Here is a 16,846-nt window from a genome sequence, read left to right on the forward strand (position 1 = left end):
TATTTTGAAACATAGTATGCAAATAACTTGCCAACCAAGATTCATTTGAGCACATTTATTGCATATATTGCAAATTGATAAATCGATCATGGAATAAATGGTTATTATCGGAGACACAAAATGGGTAGGTGAGTTGAAATTATGTACCTAACTTTTTAGTGTCTCACACTTGCCGGTTAAGGGCTGTAACATAAACATTTGCTTCTTAGCCCCAAACCAGCCGGTGTAGGATGCAAAAAAGTTAGGAAAAGCCAATTGTTCTACCTGTCTTGTGTCCTTGATACATACGCTCACTTTCTGTGATTGATTGCAATATTTTTATCGCTCAGACTTACATCCTTTATTATATTTGGTTGGTAATTTTTTTTTAACTCTTTAGATAAAAAATGGTATTAAATGATTGAATGATTGTCGATTAAAATTAATTTATTTATTCATTTTTTTCTCATCAGTAACTTTGACCATGAGAATTTTTGTAGCAAGCCACTTCCTACATTAGAGATGTGTACCCAATACACAGACTTGTGAGAGATGTGTACATCACAGAAAGTGATCGGGAGTTATACTGCTTTTGTTTAATGTTTTAGCGTTGATTGAATCCTAAATACCGGACTAAATTAAAATGATTGAATCATTAATCAACTTTTTTCAGGCCTGACAAGAGGGGTTTCATTTCGATCAAACTCACTTCCTAGGCACTCCCTCACATCTCAATCCAGGTAGGTTTATCATCCTCTTATGTACCTCTTTTTTAACTATTTTAAAATCACCAAGATCATTTGTGTCTCATATTTTATCTTATTTGGAGCAATCTTCCCTCAAGTAACTCTTCGGAATTTAAAATTAAACGGTTGGGTGTAGCCTCTTAATCAATAATGGACCACTAGACAAGGTCAGCATTCTGATACATGTTTCTTGACCAAAATTTCACGTAGAACACGATGCGCACAACAAAAATTACCGAAATTTACTCCTTACAAAGATATTTAATGATTCCTGAAGCGTGAATTCAAACTACCCGCTGAATAAAACTCAATGCTCTACATAATTCACATCGCGCGCTGAATGTTATTATGACAGTCTCTGCTATATAAAAATCTGGCAACCTCAATCTTGACGCTTTGGCTCAGCATAGCAAATTGCTTACCTATAGTTTGAACGACACATGGTGGGAAATGAACATTGCTAGATTGAAAAGCTTGCTGAAACTGTTTTAGTGCGCGATTTGACTCTTGTAGAGCTTTGAGTTTCTTGTGAGCGGGCAGTTCAAATTCCTCGTAACCAATATGAAATAAAAATGTTAATATCTTCGTTAGGAGTTAGTCTCAGGAATTTTCGTCGTGCAAATCGTGCTCTACGTAAAATTTTGGTTAAGAAACATGTATCAGATTGCTTAAATTCGTACCTTGTCTAGTGGTTTATTGAATTGGTTGCTGTGAGACAGGCATAAGTCCAAAAATTCATGAGCCCCAGTGTCTTGCGTGATCAACAAAAACCAGGGCTCCTGAGTTTTTGGATTTACGCCTATCTAATAGGAATCGATTCCATTATTGTCACCTAAAAATATCTCATTACAACATCGATGCGTATTTTACCACTTAAAAGAGTTGAAAAGAAGGGTTGAATATTCCTACACAACACCCCTCATACTTCCTTCTAAATCATGAGATTTTACATCTTTTGTTTTCCGGTTTTGTGTTTAGAACTTTCAAAATTGTGCCAAAAAATTATTTAGACAATTTAAAGTTATTTTATTTTTTTATATAAATTATTGATCGAATGTGTACCAAAAAAAATGTTTTGTGGCTTTTTTTGCCTGGAATAGACGGATCAAATAATATCTCTGCTCGTATAACGATTCATTATTCTTTTTTTCATTATAGTGGCAGAACACCTCTCAGTGTTAGGTTCGAGAGAAATAATTTACTGGATGAAGGTGACAGTGATGGAGCGCTAAGTGCACCAGAATTGCCAATAGCAAGGAAACATAGAGGTTGGTAAAATGGTTTTCCATATCAAAGTACGTTTTCAGGAAGGCGGAAGCCAAATATCCATGATTTATCAGAGCGGTGGCAGAGCAAACACTTTGCTTTACTTCTATTTTATGAGAAGCATTGTCTTGTTGAACGTTCTTAAAAAGCCGTAGAGAAGTCAGCGATTTTTCAGTGAAAACCCTTGAAAAAATAGGAATCGATAAGAAAATTTTTAAAGTCAAGGTAACTTTTTACAAAAGAGATACAACATGTCTGAAACCTGGCAATCCTGTCACACAATCCGAGTTTTTGTATTCTCTGTGTATGTAAATTTATTTAACCCCTCTTACTTTTTTTATATCAATGGCTTAAATTGCAAGAGCGTATCTCCGTTTGCGACGTTGTAGACTTCCAGTCATACTTTATTCTCTCCTTGGAAAACTGGTCAACATAATTTCTCAAAAACTTCTTTGATTTTTTCTCTCTTTTAGTAGAATATTCTTCATGAACGAGCTATGAAATTGACTTGTTCTTCTTCGGAAAAATAAATCAGGAGCAGAGATTTTGAAACATGGCATTGAAGACATGTGGTGTCACACTTCAGCCTCATCATGCTTTCAATTTCATTTGTTGTTAAACTAAATGTTTTGTCCCATAAATGGCATTCAGTGGTTTACTCATGGCTGTGTTAGTTAAGTGTCTCAACGTATTTCAGTTTAATGTTTTGCAACCAAGTTCCAAAGCATATTGTTTATTTATATTTTTAAGCTCATCTATTGTTTGATTTCCAGGTCGTCTTTCTTCTACACCTAGTGTCTTTACATCTGATGAATATAGGGCATGGTTGTCGCGGACTCCATCCACTAGTGCCATTTACGATAGACTCAGAGCAGGTCAACAAAAAGCTCAAAGGTTCACTTTTAGTGCTGAAAATCTGCCTGAACGGACAAGACAGGTATAGTAAATTAAATCAAATTTAATAGGTGTTGAAAAATTGACTCATTCCATCAGATCTTTGCCAAAAGTTGCCCTCGTTGCCCTTGGGATTTCCTCAGATCTTTTCAACTGTCAAACTTAACTACCGCACTTAATAAGGCATCCTCTTTGCAATCCTGTTTTTATTCAGATATTTTCAGGATTCTCAAGATTTTAACAAAAGTATGTATCAAAGAGAAATCTTATTTTTTAGAAAAGTCTTGATTTTCCTCGAACTGTTGCTGCTTTTGTGCCGAAATGAAAGTTGTTAAAGGTGTTCTAAAGAGCATATCTGTAAATAAATTAGTGGCTGTGCTACGTGCTGTTAGGAACTTAACCCTCCACACGTTTTTGCTTACATACAAGGTGATCCAAAAGTCCTGCTCCATCAGCACCAGGCATCAACCCTGTAACTTTTGGTCTAATTAAGATAGAGACTTAAAATTTTGCGCGTGCTCCTAGATCAAAGGAAACTATTTTTTGCTCCCCGAAAATTCTAAGATAATCACCCTGGAAAGGGGCAAGAACCCTAGGGGTTGTAGGAATGGTGTAGGACATTTGAATCACTCTGTACAAATTTTACATGTTGTGAGACCAGCCGAGTTTCACAAAAAATCTATCATGTTTCAGTCGGAACTGCTAGCATCGTATCGATCGAGTGGGCTATCTGCTCTCACTGGATTGTCTGGCCTAACAAGCTCAACCCTCGACCGCCACACGTTAGCAAATCGAACAACGTCACTGAGAAGAATGAGGCATCTGTTAGAGCTAGAAGCCAAACACCAAGCAGACCGTGCCAAAATTATGGAAATTAATCCTGCGGGTGAGTATATCGTTGATAATTACATCACTGTAGTGCAACCTAAAATCTTTTTAAGGGGGGGGGGGGGCTCTTGTTTTTCATCCAGTCTGGATCAGTAGCACATTTTTTGACATGATAAGTTCAGTTTTCACATGTTTCGCCATTGGCAAGCGCACAGTTAAGCTGCCTCATTTTTTCGCTTTATTGAATGCATCTTTCTCCTTAAGTGTTATGATGAAAGCAAACTTAATATGAACTCAGTTCATCGGTCTTTTTAAAGAATGGAGTTAATAAAACTGGCTGAACTGACCAATGCTCTTTTGTGAAGGTTTGTAAATTTTTTTTTGTTGGTTGGTTAAACAATACATTTCAAAATTCTTTTACTTTTTCTTTCAGAGTTTCTTAAGTATAAAATGGAAAAATGGAATGGTCCTGAACCAGTAGGAGCCAGTGGACTATTATGGGTACACTTACTCGCCGGACGAGGCCTGAGAAATCCATCTCCCTCTCAAACAACAGGTTTGTCATTCAAAGATACTTCTCAACTACGAAACCATTGGAAGTCCAGAATGACTTAAATAAATGATTCAATAACAAAATCACTTTTTGAGTAACAAAATTATGAATAAAATTTGATCACAGGCCCAGTAACTCGAAGCTTAGAAAATCGCTTTCATTTCATGTGGTCTGATCACTCATGAGATTTTTATCTTTGTCAGCACTGGTAACTGAAGTCATTTCCAGCAACGAGAATGTTGATTGACGTTGCCCTTTTGACTTTTTACGTATAATGCGGGACATTTATCCCATAAGTTTCTTTTGTTATAAATACGTATGGCTCTGGCATTTGTTCTGTGCAAAAATCAGTCACTATTTATAACTAATTTGGTTTCATTTTCCAAGCTTTAGTTTTTATTTTGACGGGAGTGCCGATTGTATTCTCTTAAAAATGATTTTGTGTTTCAGGCAATCGTGATTTATATTGCGTACTAGAATGTGATAGGGTGCACAAAGCACGAACAGTAGTGCGAACGGGTGATCTAGTTTTTGACTGGGATGAAACTTTTGAACTAGATCTAGTCGGGAATAAACAACTTGACTTCCTAATATACTCTTGGGACCCTCAATATAGGCACAAACTATGTTACAAAGTAAGTAATGTTTTCGCTCTGTAAAAATTGAGCTTTCTAGAAAGCTAGTGATGTAACAATGACAAATTCAGTCACCGTTTCAGCAGAAAAAAAGTATATGTCTGCTTTTTTTCAATTTTTTTAGCATCTTCAGCTCTAGTTAACCTTTTGAAACCTGAATTTATCTTTGGAGAAGTTGTTGACTTGTAATAGTGTTAAAACCCTAGGTCTAAACTGTGTTCAAACAACCATAAGTGCAACGGTGGAGTATTGGCTTTGCTTCCATCTGAGCTGTACAGTGGCGTGATTGCTGGATCGAATCAGCCCATTCAGCTTCTCTATCTCTATGGAACTTTCTCTACTTTAAAAAAAACTGTGACCAATTCTCATTAATTTCTTTTGTCCGCTTGCGATTTCAAATGTTCTTAATCTGCAGGAGCAGTGTTTTGCTTACCCTTTCATCTCTCCGGTTTTTTTGACACGGTGCAATTTTTTGCTTTAGGGATCTGTTCACCTAGCGTCTCTCTTAAGGGATTCACCAATCCATCAGCTAGCTTTGAAAATTGAGCCCAGAGGAACTCTGTACCTTCGGTTACGTCACACCAGTCCATATCGTACATTCCTGAGGCAATCTCGCAGCGCAACAGGTAATACCAGTACTAAACATTTGCTGCCAATTCTGCTATCCCAATCATTGATCACATAGGCTATGTTATTTATCAGCAACAGGCACTTTTGAAGATCAAAAAAATTGGAAGAATTTTTCTAATGTCACCCACCATCTTTGAAGAATGAGTCTCAAATTTTTTATCTCCTACTTTCTGAGGTTTATTTTTACTTTTGAGATCTACTCATCAATATACATTTATAAATTATTATCAACATATTTCTAATATTAAATAATTTCATGCGAATTATAAATGGACCAAGTACTAATCCTTTTTCTGTTGTTTTTATTGTTAAAATAATTTTTTTATAATTATTAATTTTACCGATAGAATTAAACTTTTTATAAAAAAAAGGTTGGGTTATATAGCTAAAACTGGCAATAGTGTGAATTCCGTGGTGCCTTTTTTATTTAAAAAAACTGAATTTAAGTTGAAACAATGATAGGTAAGCCTGCATCTTGTTATTTTTAAGACATTAAAGTCTTGTTCATGCTGTTAACTTTGATCTAATCCCCTGTTTTTTTTTTTGTTTTTTTTTTTTCAAATTTACAGGCCTGTTTGGTGGAGATCTAGAGGCTACAGTTGCCAGAGAAGGAGGCTCTATTCCAATTATTGTTAGGCGTTGTGTTGAAGAAGTAGAAAGAAGAGGTTTAGACATTATTGGTAAGTCAAGTTATTCACTGCTCAACCAAGCTACCCGTAAGATGGTACCCGTGAGATGGTAGCAAAATGCTTTCAAGAGAATGTAAGTCTTAAAGTCGCACCCAAGAGAGTTTTGCCGTAATAATTGTAAAGTGATAGTCATGAAGTTAAGTTTACAGCAGAATTCCCCCATAAATCAGGTTTTTGTGGCTTATCGGACATAAAATATAAACTTGAAGTGCAATTGAAGCATCTATTTCAAAAAGTTGCCTACTCTTTAAAAAAATTCAACTTAGTACCTTTTCGAAATAAGTGGTTCAATTTACCTCTCATTTTTTGAGGGTGATTTGAAAAATCAGATTCATGGGGAATATATGTAGGGATATCCCAAGGGTGAGAAATAAAAAAATATGTCAAATTTACCACAAAAAAAATGAAATTCAACAAAAAGGAGGGGTTGCGAGTTGGGCGGATATCGGCCCCTCCACGGAATTGAGAAATTTTTGGATATTTGGCAGTTGACGGTGCATATTTGACAGAAATAATCGAGTTTTGCCGAAGCTCACGTTTTTTGGCTGCGAAACAGGGGCCTAAACGTGGCTCCGGAGCCAAAAATAGCTGAAATTTTGCGTTTTTCGTGGTTTTACCGAAGATTTTGATCTGGGCCCAAAGGTGACGGGTGATAAGCTTCGAATATGGTGTCAAGGACACCTAGACACGTAACATACTTGAATATGATCACCTGTCACTTTTAAGCCCAGGTCGAAATCTTAGGTAGAACCACGAAAATGCGAAATTTCAGCTATTTTCCGGAGCCACGTTTAGGCCCCTGTTTTGCAACCAAAAAACGTGAGTATCGGCAAAACTCGATTATTTCTGTCAAATATGCACCAATAACTGCCAAGTATCCAAAAATTTCTCAATTCCGTGTAGGAGTTGATTTCGGCCCAAATCGCAACCCCTCCTTTACTCTACTAATGTTGCTCTCTTGGGTTATCTGCATTGTAATGGAATGATAAAGCACAAACCGTTACTGCTGAAAGAACCTTTTTAAGGGCACAACTAAGTTGCGGTGAAAAGAAGAGGGAACGCTGTTTTCCGTTCCGCCCCCCTAAAAAAAACCATGATGAAATACACATAAGAATGAGATAGATGAGAGAGTTCAAAAAGAATATTTTCGTCAAGCTTGTTGCTTATTCCTTTGAAAGTTATTCTTTTTTTCAAATCTGTAAAGTCTCAAAGGTATGCTATAAAAAAACTGCTCTTACTCTTGCGCTTGTTTTTCAGGCCTGTACCGATTATGTGGCTCAGCTACAAAGAAAAGGATATTAAGAGAGGCATTTGAAAGAAATGCAAGGATAGTCGATTTGTCTCCTGATCATGTTCCGGACATCAATGTTATCACTGGTATTTATCTCCTTTGATCATTTATCATTACTTGTGGTCTCTAAATATCTCTCATTAATTCTCGAAAATCATGATGCTAATTTACGCTAACTTCTCATCCAAGGACCCACCTGCTTTGGTGATTAATTTGTAAAACTCCAGGTTAGTTCCGAAATAATCTTAGTAATTTTATTTGCGATGAAATATGAAGTATCAAAAGGTACATCATCTTACCTTTACATCTTCTCAAAAGGTTTTCTTACTGTAAATTATTATCTTTCAAGAAATTTTAATCACTGCTTCTAACTATATAGTATCTTCTCTTCTTTTGCTTTCAGGTGTTCTCAAAGATTATTTACGGGAGTTACCTGAGCCACTATTCACGAAATGCTTGTATCAAATGATGGTTGATGCCTTGACAGTATGTCTGCCGGATGATCCAGAGGGCAATGCGAAGCTAATGTTCTCCATTTTAGATTGTTTGCCAAGAATCAACAAAGTACGTAACACTTCTCAAATCTCATCATCTTGAAATTTCCTTTTTAGCGATGGGTTTTTCGGCCGTATGAAAAGTTGCTCTTTAAAAAGTTCCTTTCCTTAAGTAGCCTCATATGGTTTACTTTGTGATTTAGAGAGAATTAAGGGGGCCTTGTTCATTGTATTATAAAATGGACACTTTTCGCAAACCTACAAGGGATTGCAATGATTTGCATCCGCAAAAAGTACAAAGTGCAAAAGACAAACGATGATTCAGACAAACTTTAAGGTACATGCAAAACTCACAAAATATTTTTGTTTGAATTTGGCTGTTGGCTTTTTGACTGTTTCCAAAAGAGTATATTATACCCACAAAAATTTATTTGAATACCCCACGCATGAAACACGAAACATGAATAAATGTGAGGAAAACCACCAATGGCAATGCAAATTCCTAACTTAAATCAGTGATGTGTACTTGTGTAGCAATGATTTCACCAATCTTTAAGAATCTCTCTATCATTTCCTCCCCATCTTTTTGCCTTTGAAACTTTTCTCACCCGTCAATTCGGATTCCATTCTCTGTTGTGTTGTCAATTTCTTATTAAAACTAATTTTTAGCTTATTTTAAGAAATGTATCATGATAAGCACCTTTTTAATTTTCAATTTTATTATAATTACTCTTCAAAAAATTTTCAGGCTACGTTAGTATTCCTACTAGATCATTTAGCAATGGTAGTCGGCGCATCTGGTCGAAACAAAATGTGCTCAGGCAGTGTTGCTTCTTGTCTCGCACCTGTTTTGATTTTACACAGTGAATCAGCAACAGACCCCATGGACTTTATGCAGCCAATCAGTGTTCTTCGATATTTGCTGGACATTTGGCCGAATAAATCAGGTAATGTGTCTTTCAGTATCTTGTGTTTGCCTCCAGCAACGGTGGCTTCTGACCTATGTATAATTTTTATCTCTCTCCACTGCTCTGTTTTTTTGGAATCCCTAAAAAATTTGGCAAATATGTAGATGAGCACAAAAGCAGTTGAAGTAAAATCTCTCTGAAAAATTAAAAAAATCTTTGTGTCAAAAACATGCTTTTTAACTCTTGTTTCGATGTATCCAAAAAGTCCTGCAGTTTCAAAGCTCTTCCTTTAAAAATATATCTTTTAATCAGATTTTTCTAGAAACTTAGAGCATGTTTAATTCGATTTCATGAAATTTCATTTGACCGAAAACTTCAAATCAAACTAAATCTAGGTCAGGAGCCATCATTCAAAACAATGATTTGTAAACTTGTCTGTAATTTTAAACACCCACAGTAATTTTGTCCTAATTGTCTGTTTGTCGTGTTTTGTGTTATTGTTTGTTGCCAGATAGAAGTAAACGCTATTTCATTGTGAGTCCAAATATTCTCGGGAAAATCATATTAATTGTTCATATTTTCCCCAATACTATTTTAGCCCCTTCCAGTCTATTAATAAACATCGGTACCTGTTCAGTTTTATGGAAGTTCGAACTTTAACAATATAGTTTCTCATTGAAAACAGCTCCTTACCCTTTTTGAATTTCTTTTTTGTGCATTTTCATGTTATAATCTTCTTTCAGCATTTTTCTCACCTTCCAAAATCTCTTCCACCTCCTGGAAATCTACCTAAAAATAATCTACATTTCTGAAAGTCAATGGCTTAAAATTTTTTATTGTCTTCATTCTCAAAGAATATACGGTCAATCTTTTTTCTTTTTTCGTTACTCTCTTTTTTACCTTAAAATCCCCCTTTTTTTTGAAATGAAAATACTTGAAGGGAGGATGTCTTAGCAGCCCTCGCTTTTCTTGATTTATTTATGCAGCGTTGCATAATTATTTTTGAAAAGTCACTGCGGAAGGAGTAGTTGGGGGTCCAAGTTAGTCATTAGCTATTGTTAATATGTGTTTTTTTTCTTGACTTCAATTAAGTATTTGACAGCGTAGGAGCCATCACTTGACTTCTCTCATTTTCCAATTACAGAGCGTTTACTTGCAACCTACCCAAGACAGTTTGTCCACTCTCTTTTTTCTTGGGGGCGAACATTACTCAGTTAGAGGACTGATAACCTTTTTTGAAGGACAATGTAGGTAAGGTCTGCGGTCGCAGACTAACCAGCAACGTGACTGAAAATACCTATTCACCAGCTTATGATAATCTAGCGGAAGTTCAGAGTATAGTTGTGCACAGATGCATGATGCAACCATTTACCTCATTTGGCACAGATCTAGGTCTAGGAAATTATTATGCGCATTTTCTTTACTCAGGTTAATTCGCCGCTTCTCTGACGGAAGCAAGTAACTAATTCTCAAGAGAGCCCTGGAAAGCATTCAATGAAATGGACAATTGGGCTCATCCCTCTATGAATTTTCGCTCTTACGTCAGAAGAGCGACGAATTGTACTTACGTACTAGAATCCGTAGGAAAGTTAGGAATATTAGGCAATTTTGAAATCTTTCTCTGTGATGTGTTAGATGAAAATTTATCCAGAAACGTTTTTAGTTTAAAGTGCTTTTTTCTAATCTTAATTTTATTAGTCATATTTATTTTTCAAACAGGATATAACACCATTTTACTCACTATTCCAACATCCTATAATCAACTACAAGTGGTTTTTAATTCCTGAAGTAGGTATGAAAGGTGAATTATTTTTTTTCCTCTTTTTTTTTTTAAAAGAAGCAAATTTCATTTTCCTCTTATTTTTTCTTGAGTGGCTGCAAATTTCGATTTCAAAAAGTGTAAAATAGAAGCAAGTAACAGAACCAAATTCTTTGATTACATTTCTCACAAGACAAGAGAAATAATTTGGGAAGAGAGTCTTATATTTTTTTTATGAAAGGGTGTTAACAGGTTGTATCATCGAATTTAGAGGATGAATGGTTTATTTTTGGCTTGATTTATTTCATTTTTTTTGCATTTCGTACACCTGTAACCATTTAATTTTGAAGTTTTGAGTACAATTTTTCCTCTTTCAGTTAAGGTGTAGTTAAAAAATTTGAAGGCAATACATTACGATAGTTTATCTACAATTTTATTTGTTCATTAATTCGACGGTCCTTACGTTTATCCAGTTTTGTAAATCGATTTTGCAGGAATGCAGTTGCATGGTCATGTGATAATCTTAACCCAGTTAGCACTGCATGGTTAGGACCAGAATTTGACTTCTTTTTGCAATGAGGAACTACAAGAGAGACTAATGGCACATATGAACGTATTTCTGCTTAATGGAACTATGTGCATCAAGGCATGAGCCCTGAGACCCATGAGAATTTATGCATAACAGGGCTCACTTCATAATGCACATAGTTTCGTTTGGCAGAAATATGTCCATATGTTGTTTCTAGAATGAGCCACAAATTGTAGTTCCTATTTCCAAAAGGTAGTACAATTTTCTAGCTTGCAGGGTCAAGAATCCACAGGGTACTGTGCTATGCTACGGTGCATGGCTATTCAAGGGGGCAAAGTGAGTTCCCTGAAAGTGCACTAAAAATGAGGCAAATGCTTTCAATACTTGAATGTATCATACTTCATTTTCTACGTGGAAAACTACTCAACATCATTTGGACGTATTGGGCGGGTGTTGCGGAACTCGATGGTTGTTCTGTCCTATACTCGCAGTGCTTTTCCATGGTGCCTAGTTCTGTTTGACAGAACGCGCTTTCCGGGATTCTAAAATCCTTAAAAGGAACGCAATTTGGCGCTTAGTTCTATTGACAGAAATACGTCCATTTCATTCAAACTTTGGCGATTTTTCCTCTCCATAGGAGAAACATTCTGTGAAAACTTCAAGTCATGCTGTTGGTTTTTAAAAAAGAAAATAGGAACGGAGATTTTGAAACTTCGCAATAGAGAGACTCTACTTTGCAATTTCACCGTCAATTTGCTTGTGCAATTATATTTATATAACTACAGTACTATAAAATATCAGAATTATCCTTCTCTGAAACTGTTGCACAGTGGCTTCACAAGTCACTTACCCTGGTGGACTTGAACCTTTTGTGAGTTTTGCCATGCTAATTGGGAAAAAACTAGATTCACTTAGATGTAGTTGTTAGCTTTTGTGTTTGAAAGTGAACAAGTCATTGAGAATGAATTCAGAGTTGAAGGACGGTTTAATAAATTTTAAGCCAGACGAGATGAAGATATTTTACGGAAATCCTACCTGAGAAAATATTGCTCACGAGGATCATGACTTTTTTATCTGCATGACGTATCATGATGATCCATTAAAGGAGCTTATGTTTTTAAGGAACCCCTTAAGATTTCTCCGTCATCAAGATTTCTCTTTAGAAAAGCCTTTTCATACATAGGTACTTGTTAGGTTTGTTCGTTTTCTTAATTAATGATTTGCCTTTTTTTGCTAAGGAGCTGTCAGACTTTCAGTCTCTCCAATTAGGAGAGAATGCTCACAGTTAATCTGATTATTGTTCTGTGAATGCAAACACCGCACTTTGAAACATGAGTTTTCATCAGATCATTATTGAGGATAATGTTCACAAATTCCAATTGGTTTTCTAAAGAATGTATATTTTTCAGAATGTAAAATTAGCAGCAAATCTAATAATTTTTTTGCTTATCTCTCTTTCAACTTTATGAGTGTGACGCAATGCATGCAAGAATGGGAATTTAATCAATCATTATGACAAAAAGAAGGCTTTTTTCCATTAATTTACTTTCATGCAATATATAAACATAATGATCGTATATGATTTTGATCATTATTTATATTTTGTTTCAATGGTTAAAATGTAGGTAATTCAAAAGCATTGGAAACTGAGAGAAGCAAAATCTCTTAATTTAATCCCCTCCTGCGTTGTAATATTTATAACTTTTTATGCTTCAGCTGCTAAATAGAATTGGCTCCATTTCCTGTTAGATCCAAATGCTTTGTGTCAACATATAATTTAACGATTAATATGTATATATTCATTTTTTCATTATCTCCTTTTCATTAATTTTTTAAAAGGGAATCATACATTTCAGCACCTTATATACATATTATTTTAGTTTTTTCACAGTGTTCATTACAACCTCATGAGCACAATTAGCTTCAAAAGTAGAATTTATTGTGTGCCAATTTTGAGAAAATTGGGACTGAGAACGGAAGTTTTGAGCATTTTCCTACACTTGTTTTCTTATGGAAGTATAGCCGCACTGCAGCATTCAAAAGGTGAACTATTGTCAAAACATAGGAAAATACCTCTGTCCTTTTCTGAATGACTTTATCATCATTCCCTGATTCCATGAGCCCGGAAGATTCTTATTTTGCAGTTATTCAGGCACGAACTTTTGTTTCAGACAGTTCGGGACTCAGTGGGACATCCAGTCCGGCCCTCAAAATGCTTACTACCTCAGCAGCCTCCTCCATTGCCAGCAAAGCCGGTCGGTTTTCGCCAGACATCTGGACCAGTCGTAGTCGCTTCTCCAACAAGTGACACATCCCCCGAAGAAAACGACGAGCAGGATGACGTCGTATCTGTGATTCAAGCACACACGGATTCAAAACCATCTCCACTGGACACCAGCCGCTCCGATGCAAATCTTATCAACAGTCTTGCCCAGTCAGTTGTTACATCCTCAAATCCAGAAAATGGCAACTCTATAGCTAACATCATCGAAAGATTCAATCAAACCACAAAAACATCAAATTTGTCTGCACCAGGATCTCCAGCAACAGTCGCCAGGGGTATAAACTATGGCCAGCCACCTAAGTTACCCCCTAGAAATAATATTTCAACTCTGGGGAACACCACTGTTGTCAACTCTGTCACATCTAGCAGCAATCTGTTCGCCAATTCTCCCAGCAATTACCTTAAAGATAAAAATATTTTGAGTAGTGCTAATAATTTGCACACCACTAATGGAAACAACTCATCAATCAATGAACTACCAGAACGGAACGGACTGAGTAATGGGACAAAATCTGGTAGAGAAAACAACCCCTTCTTGTGTGATCCAAAACCCCCGCCAATTGCTGCACGTAACATACTGTCAGAAGGCAACTCCGACATTCTTCAAAACAATGTATTCTCAAACTCAATTTTCCAGCGAGAGAACAATATATCGGGAGGAGCAACATCGAATGGAGCACGCTTGTTCAGCTACTCGCCGGCTATTAGCTCGGCTGCTGACACTGCAACAAACCACGATGCCTCGTATAGTTACACAAACGTTTTCGCTAAAACAAATCCTTTCCAAACAGAGAACATGTTGCGGATTAATGTAACATCGTCACTGGATATTTCTAGTGGGAACTTGCCAACCAGACTGAGTTCGCAGCATTCACCAATCTCACCTGGTCAAAGAGACGTAGAAACACCAAGTTCATCCACAGGGACGGAAGAGGACTCGAGAAGAGAAAGAGGCGTAGATGCTGATCAAGAGAGCAGCGAAGAAGATCTCAAATGAAGAGAGTTTTGCAAGCTAAGTGGTCTTGGTGATGGAAATGCTTTTCTCTATCAGTAATTCAGACTTATGCATCTCAAGTATCCTAAGTACAGAAAAATTATTTCTTTTTTTCAACATCAGGAATAATCAAAATTTCTAAAGTAATTTAAGTTACTGCTTTGATTTTGTCACATACTTGAAGCATATGTAAGTTTATCTTGAAGTTAAGCTAAAATTCACTTTTACCCTTGGCTTGTGCACCTTCTTTTAAGACGGAACTGTGCAATAACACTGCCATTTTAAGACGATGTTTGTAAATGTTGTAAATGATCATGTAGTTTTGAAAATGTAGTTTTTCTCAGTAGACCTGAGCATAGCTCTCTCCAAGATTTAATCCTGTATATTGGTGGTGTTGAAAATTTCATAAATTTAGTCAAACTGATCTGGAATTTATGGAAACAAAACCATAAAATGGACACAGTTAATAACCATGAAAGATTGAAATTTTAAATTTCGTTTCTTTACTTAATTTGCATTTATTATTGCTAAGTCTATCATCAATCCTTACTTTGGAGCCCCGATTCAGGAAATGTGAAAAGCATGTGTCAGTACACATTTGACGTATGTTTTGGGTGCTCTTTTTTCTAGTCAACTCATTTGCTACTTCATTTTTTTACTCTTCTTTAGATTGCATTCACTACACTCTTCGGGATTCACTTTACCAAAAAGTTGATCTACTTGAGTGATTTTCTCTTTTATCAAAAATTTTTCTCTAACTTTTTTTCAGCGTTCTTTTCCTTTCTTTTTTTCTAATCTTACGACTAAATTTTACGTATCTGCTTCTTACCTCTTGCAGATACTTTTATTCAACTTTTGAGCTGAATTATTTTCAATAACTGTCATAACTATTTTTATACTAATATTTTTGAAAGCACTCCTTTTTATTTCTGTTTCAAAGGAGCAGGGAATTATGTATCTCTTTCAATTATTTTGCAGTGTTAATTGCCTAAATGAAATTCAATGGAAATTTGTACAAATAGTTATGGAAAAAAATAATATACTTAGAACCCGTCATTGGTCGTAGTGAAAATCTTTTTGTATTTGCAGCTAAAAAATTAATCCTTTTGCTAAAATAATTGTTTCTTTCTTCAATTTTTTTTATAACTGTAAATGATTTTTTAGTGATTGAAAATGATTAATTGCAGTATTATGTTAAAATTGTTCTAATTGAAAGCATATCAGGCTAAAAAAATGTATTACTTATGTAAGAATTCAGCTTTACTTTGAGACATTTACAATGATATAAAATTGATTGCTGTATTTCAGTGTGTACGCACAAGTGTAAGTAGTGATTAGATTAAAAAGAATTAGCACCAGAGACCCCAAGCAGCTTGTTTATAATTTTCATAAAGAAGTATCAGTTTTTTTATATTTCATTTAGACTTTATTGCAAGGGGCCATAAAAGCCTTGCGGACCACAGTAGCTTCTATGTGCTTCTATTCCTTAATTTTTATTTTTTGTTCTTTCTACCGCTTTGGTAGAAAATTTTTACGGTCATTTTCGCTCTCACTTCTCAAGCAACTATAATTAGCATCAAGGACAACTGAATGTTTTAACTGGTAGATTATATAATTCCCATATATCTCCTTGCGGCTGAATTTTAATATTCATTCCTTTCATTACCAGACTAGATTCTGCGGGCGCATATCTCACAATGTAAATTTACTCTCATACAAACAAATCAGAGCGCACTGTGTCAGAAGTTTCTTAAGTTGTAGTTCAAATTCTCTTTAAATATGAGATATAGGTAGAGATAGAGCTCAAATGTAAATACTTGTGAGTAAAGGTTGTTGAGCAATAGCAAAATCAGCCTGGGAAAAAAACGATTTTGTCAAACGCAGATGCAGTCCTCGTGGTAATGAAGGGGAGCATAATGGTTTTGTTTATCAACTTAGACAATTTTAGCAAAAATACAGCTAATTGAAGATTGTGGAACCTCTTATTTTCGATGAAGACTTATAATTGAATCACTGACTCAATCAGAACCAAGCCCAGAGATCTAAGTCACCTATTGCAGAAGTCGAATTTACATTTTTATGATTTATTTTGATAATTGTCACCTGTTTTTTAACCATGATCTCTACATGAGCAACGTATGCTAGTCATAGTGTAAACTTTTCTTATTTTTTTTTTAATTTCTTAATCTAAAAGAAGTAGTTTGTTTTGTTTTTTGTTAATAATTTCAATACAAGCAGCGGAATTTTTCAAAATTTTTACCCTTAATACTTAGCATAGTGAACTTTTTTGCAGCTGCTCAATTCAGTTTTTTAAACTCTTCATCACAACTGAATTTGACCAAGCTACTGAAAGATCAGTCTTGAGAA

The 16,846-nt window shown here is 35.5% G+C and overlaps 1 protein-coding gene across 6 annotated transcripts in view; it reads left to right on the forward strand.

Annotated features, from left to right (window-relative positions):
• The window catches only part of RhoGAP100F (Rho GTPase activating protein at 100F), a 144,744-nt gene extending 129,343 nt beyond the window's left edge, over nt 1–15,401 (forward strand). For 3 of the 6 annotated variants that reach the window (XM_019054794.2, XM_019054795.2, XM_019054793.2), the window contains 12 exons: nt 653–719; nt 1,884–1,993; nt 2,765–2,928; nt 3,579–3,771; nt 4,147–4,269; nt 4,717–4,901; nt 5,383–5,527; nt 6,101–6,211; nt 7,478–7,597; nt 7,915–8,075; nt 8,754–8,952; nt 13,377–15,401. In XM_019054794.2, coding sequence (XP_018910339.1) covers nt 653–719; nt 1,884–1,993; nt 2,765–2,928; nt 3,579–3,771; nt 4,147–4,269; nt 4,717–4,901; nt 5,383–5,527; nt 6,101–6,211; nt 7,478–7,597; nt 7,915–8,075; nt 8,754–8,952; nt 13,377–14,482 — 2,684 coding nt within the window. In that variant the 3' untranslated portion in view covers nt 14,483–15,401. Of the gene's footprint in view, nt 1–652; nt 720–1,883; nt 1,994–2,764; nt 2,929–3,578; nt 3,772–4,146; nt 4,270–4,716; nt 4,902–5,382; nt 5,528–6,100; nt 6,212–7,477; nt 7,598–7,914; nt 8,076–8,753; nt 8,953–10,057; nt 10,161–10,632; nt 10,706–13,372 lie in introns of all 6 variants that reach the window. The other 3 variants (XM_072302547.1, XM_072302548.1, XM_019054796.2) reach the window with 3 other exon arrangements.
• Nucleotides 15,402–16,846: the final 1,445 nt, after the last annotated feature.

This window comes from Bemisia tabaci, chromosome 7 (genome assembly GCF_918797505.1).
Source record: "Bemisia tabaci chromosome 7, PGI_BMITA_v3".
In the NCBI taxonomy this organism is placed as follows: Eukaryota; Metazoa; Arthropoda; class Insecta; order Hemiptera; family Aleyrodidae; genus Bemisia; species Bemisia tabaci.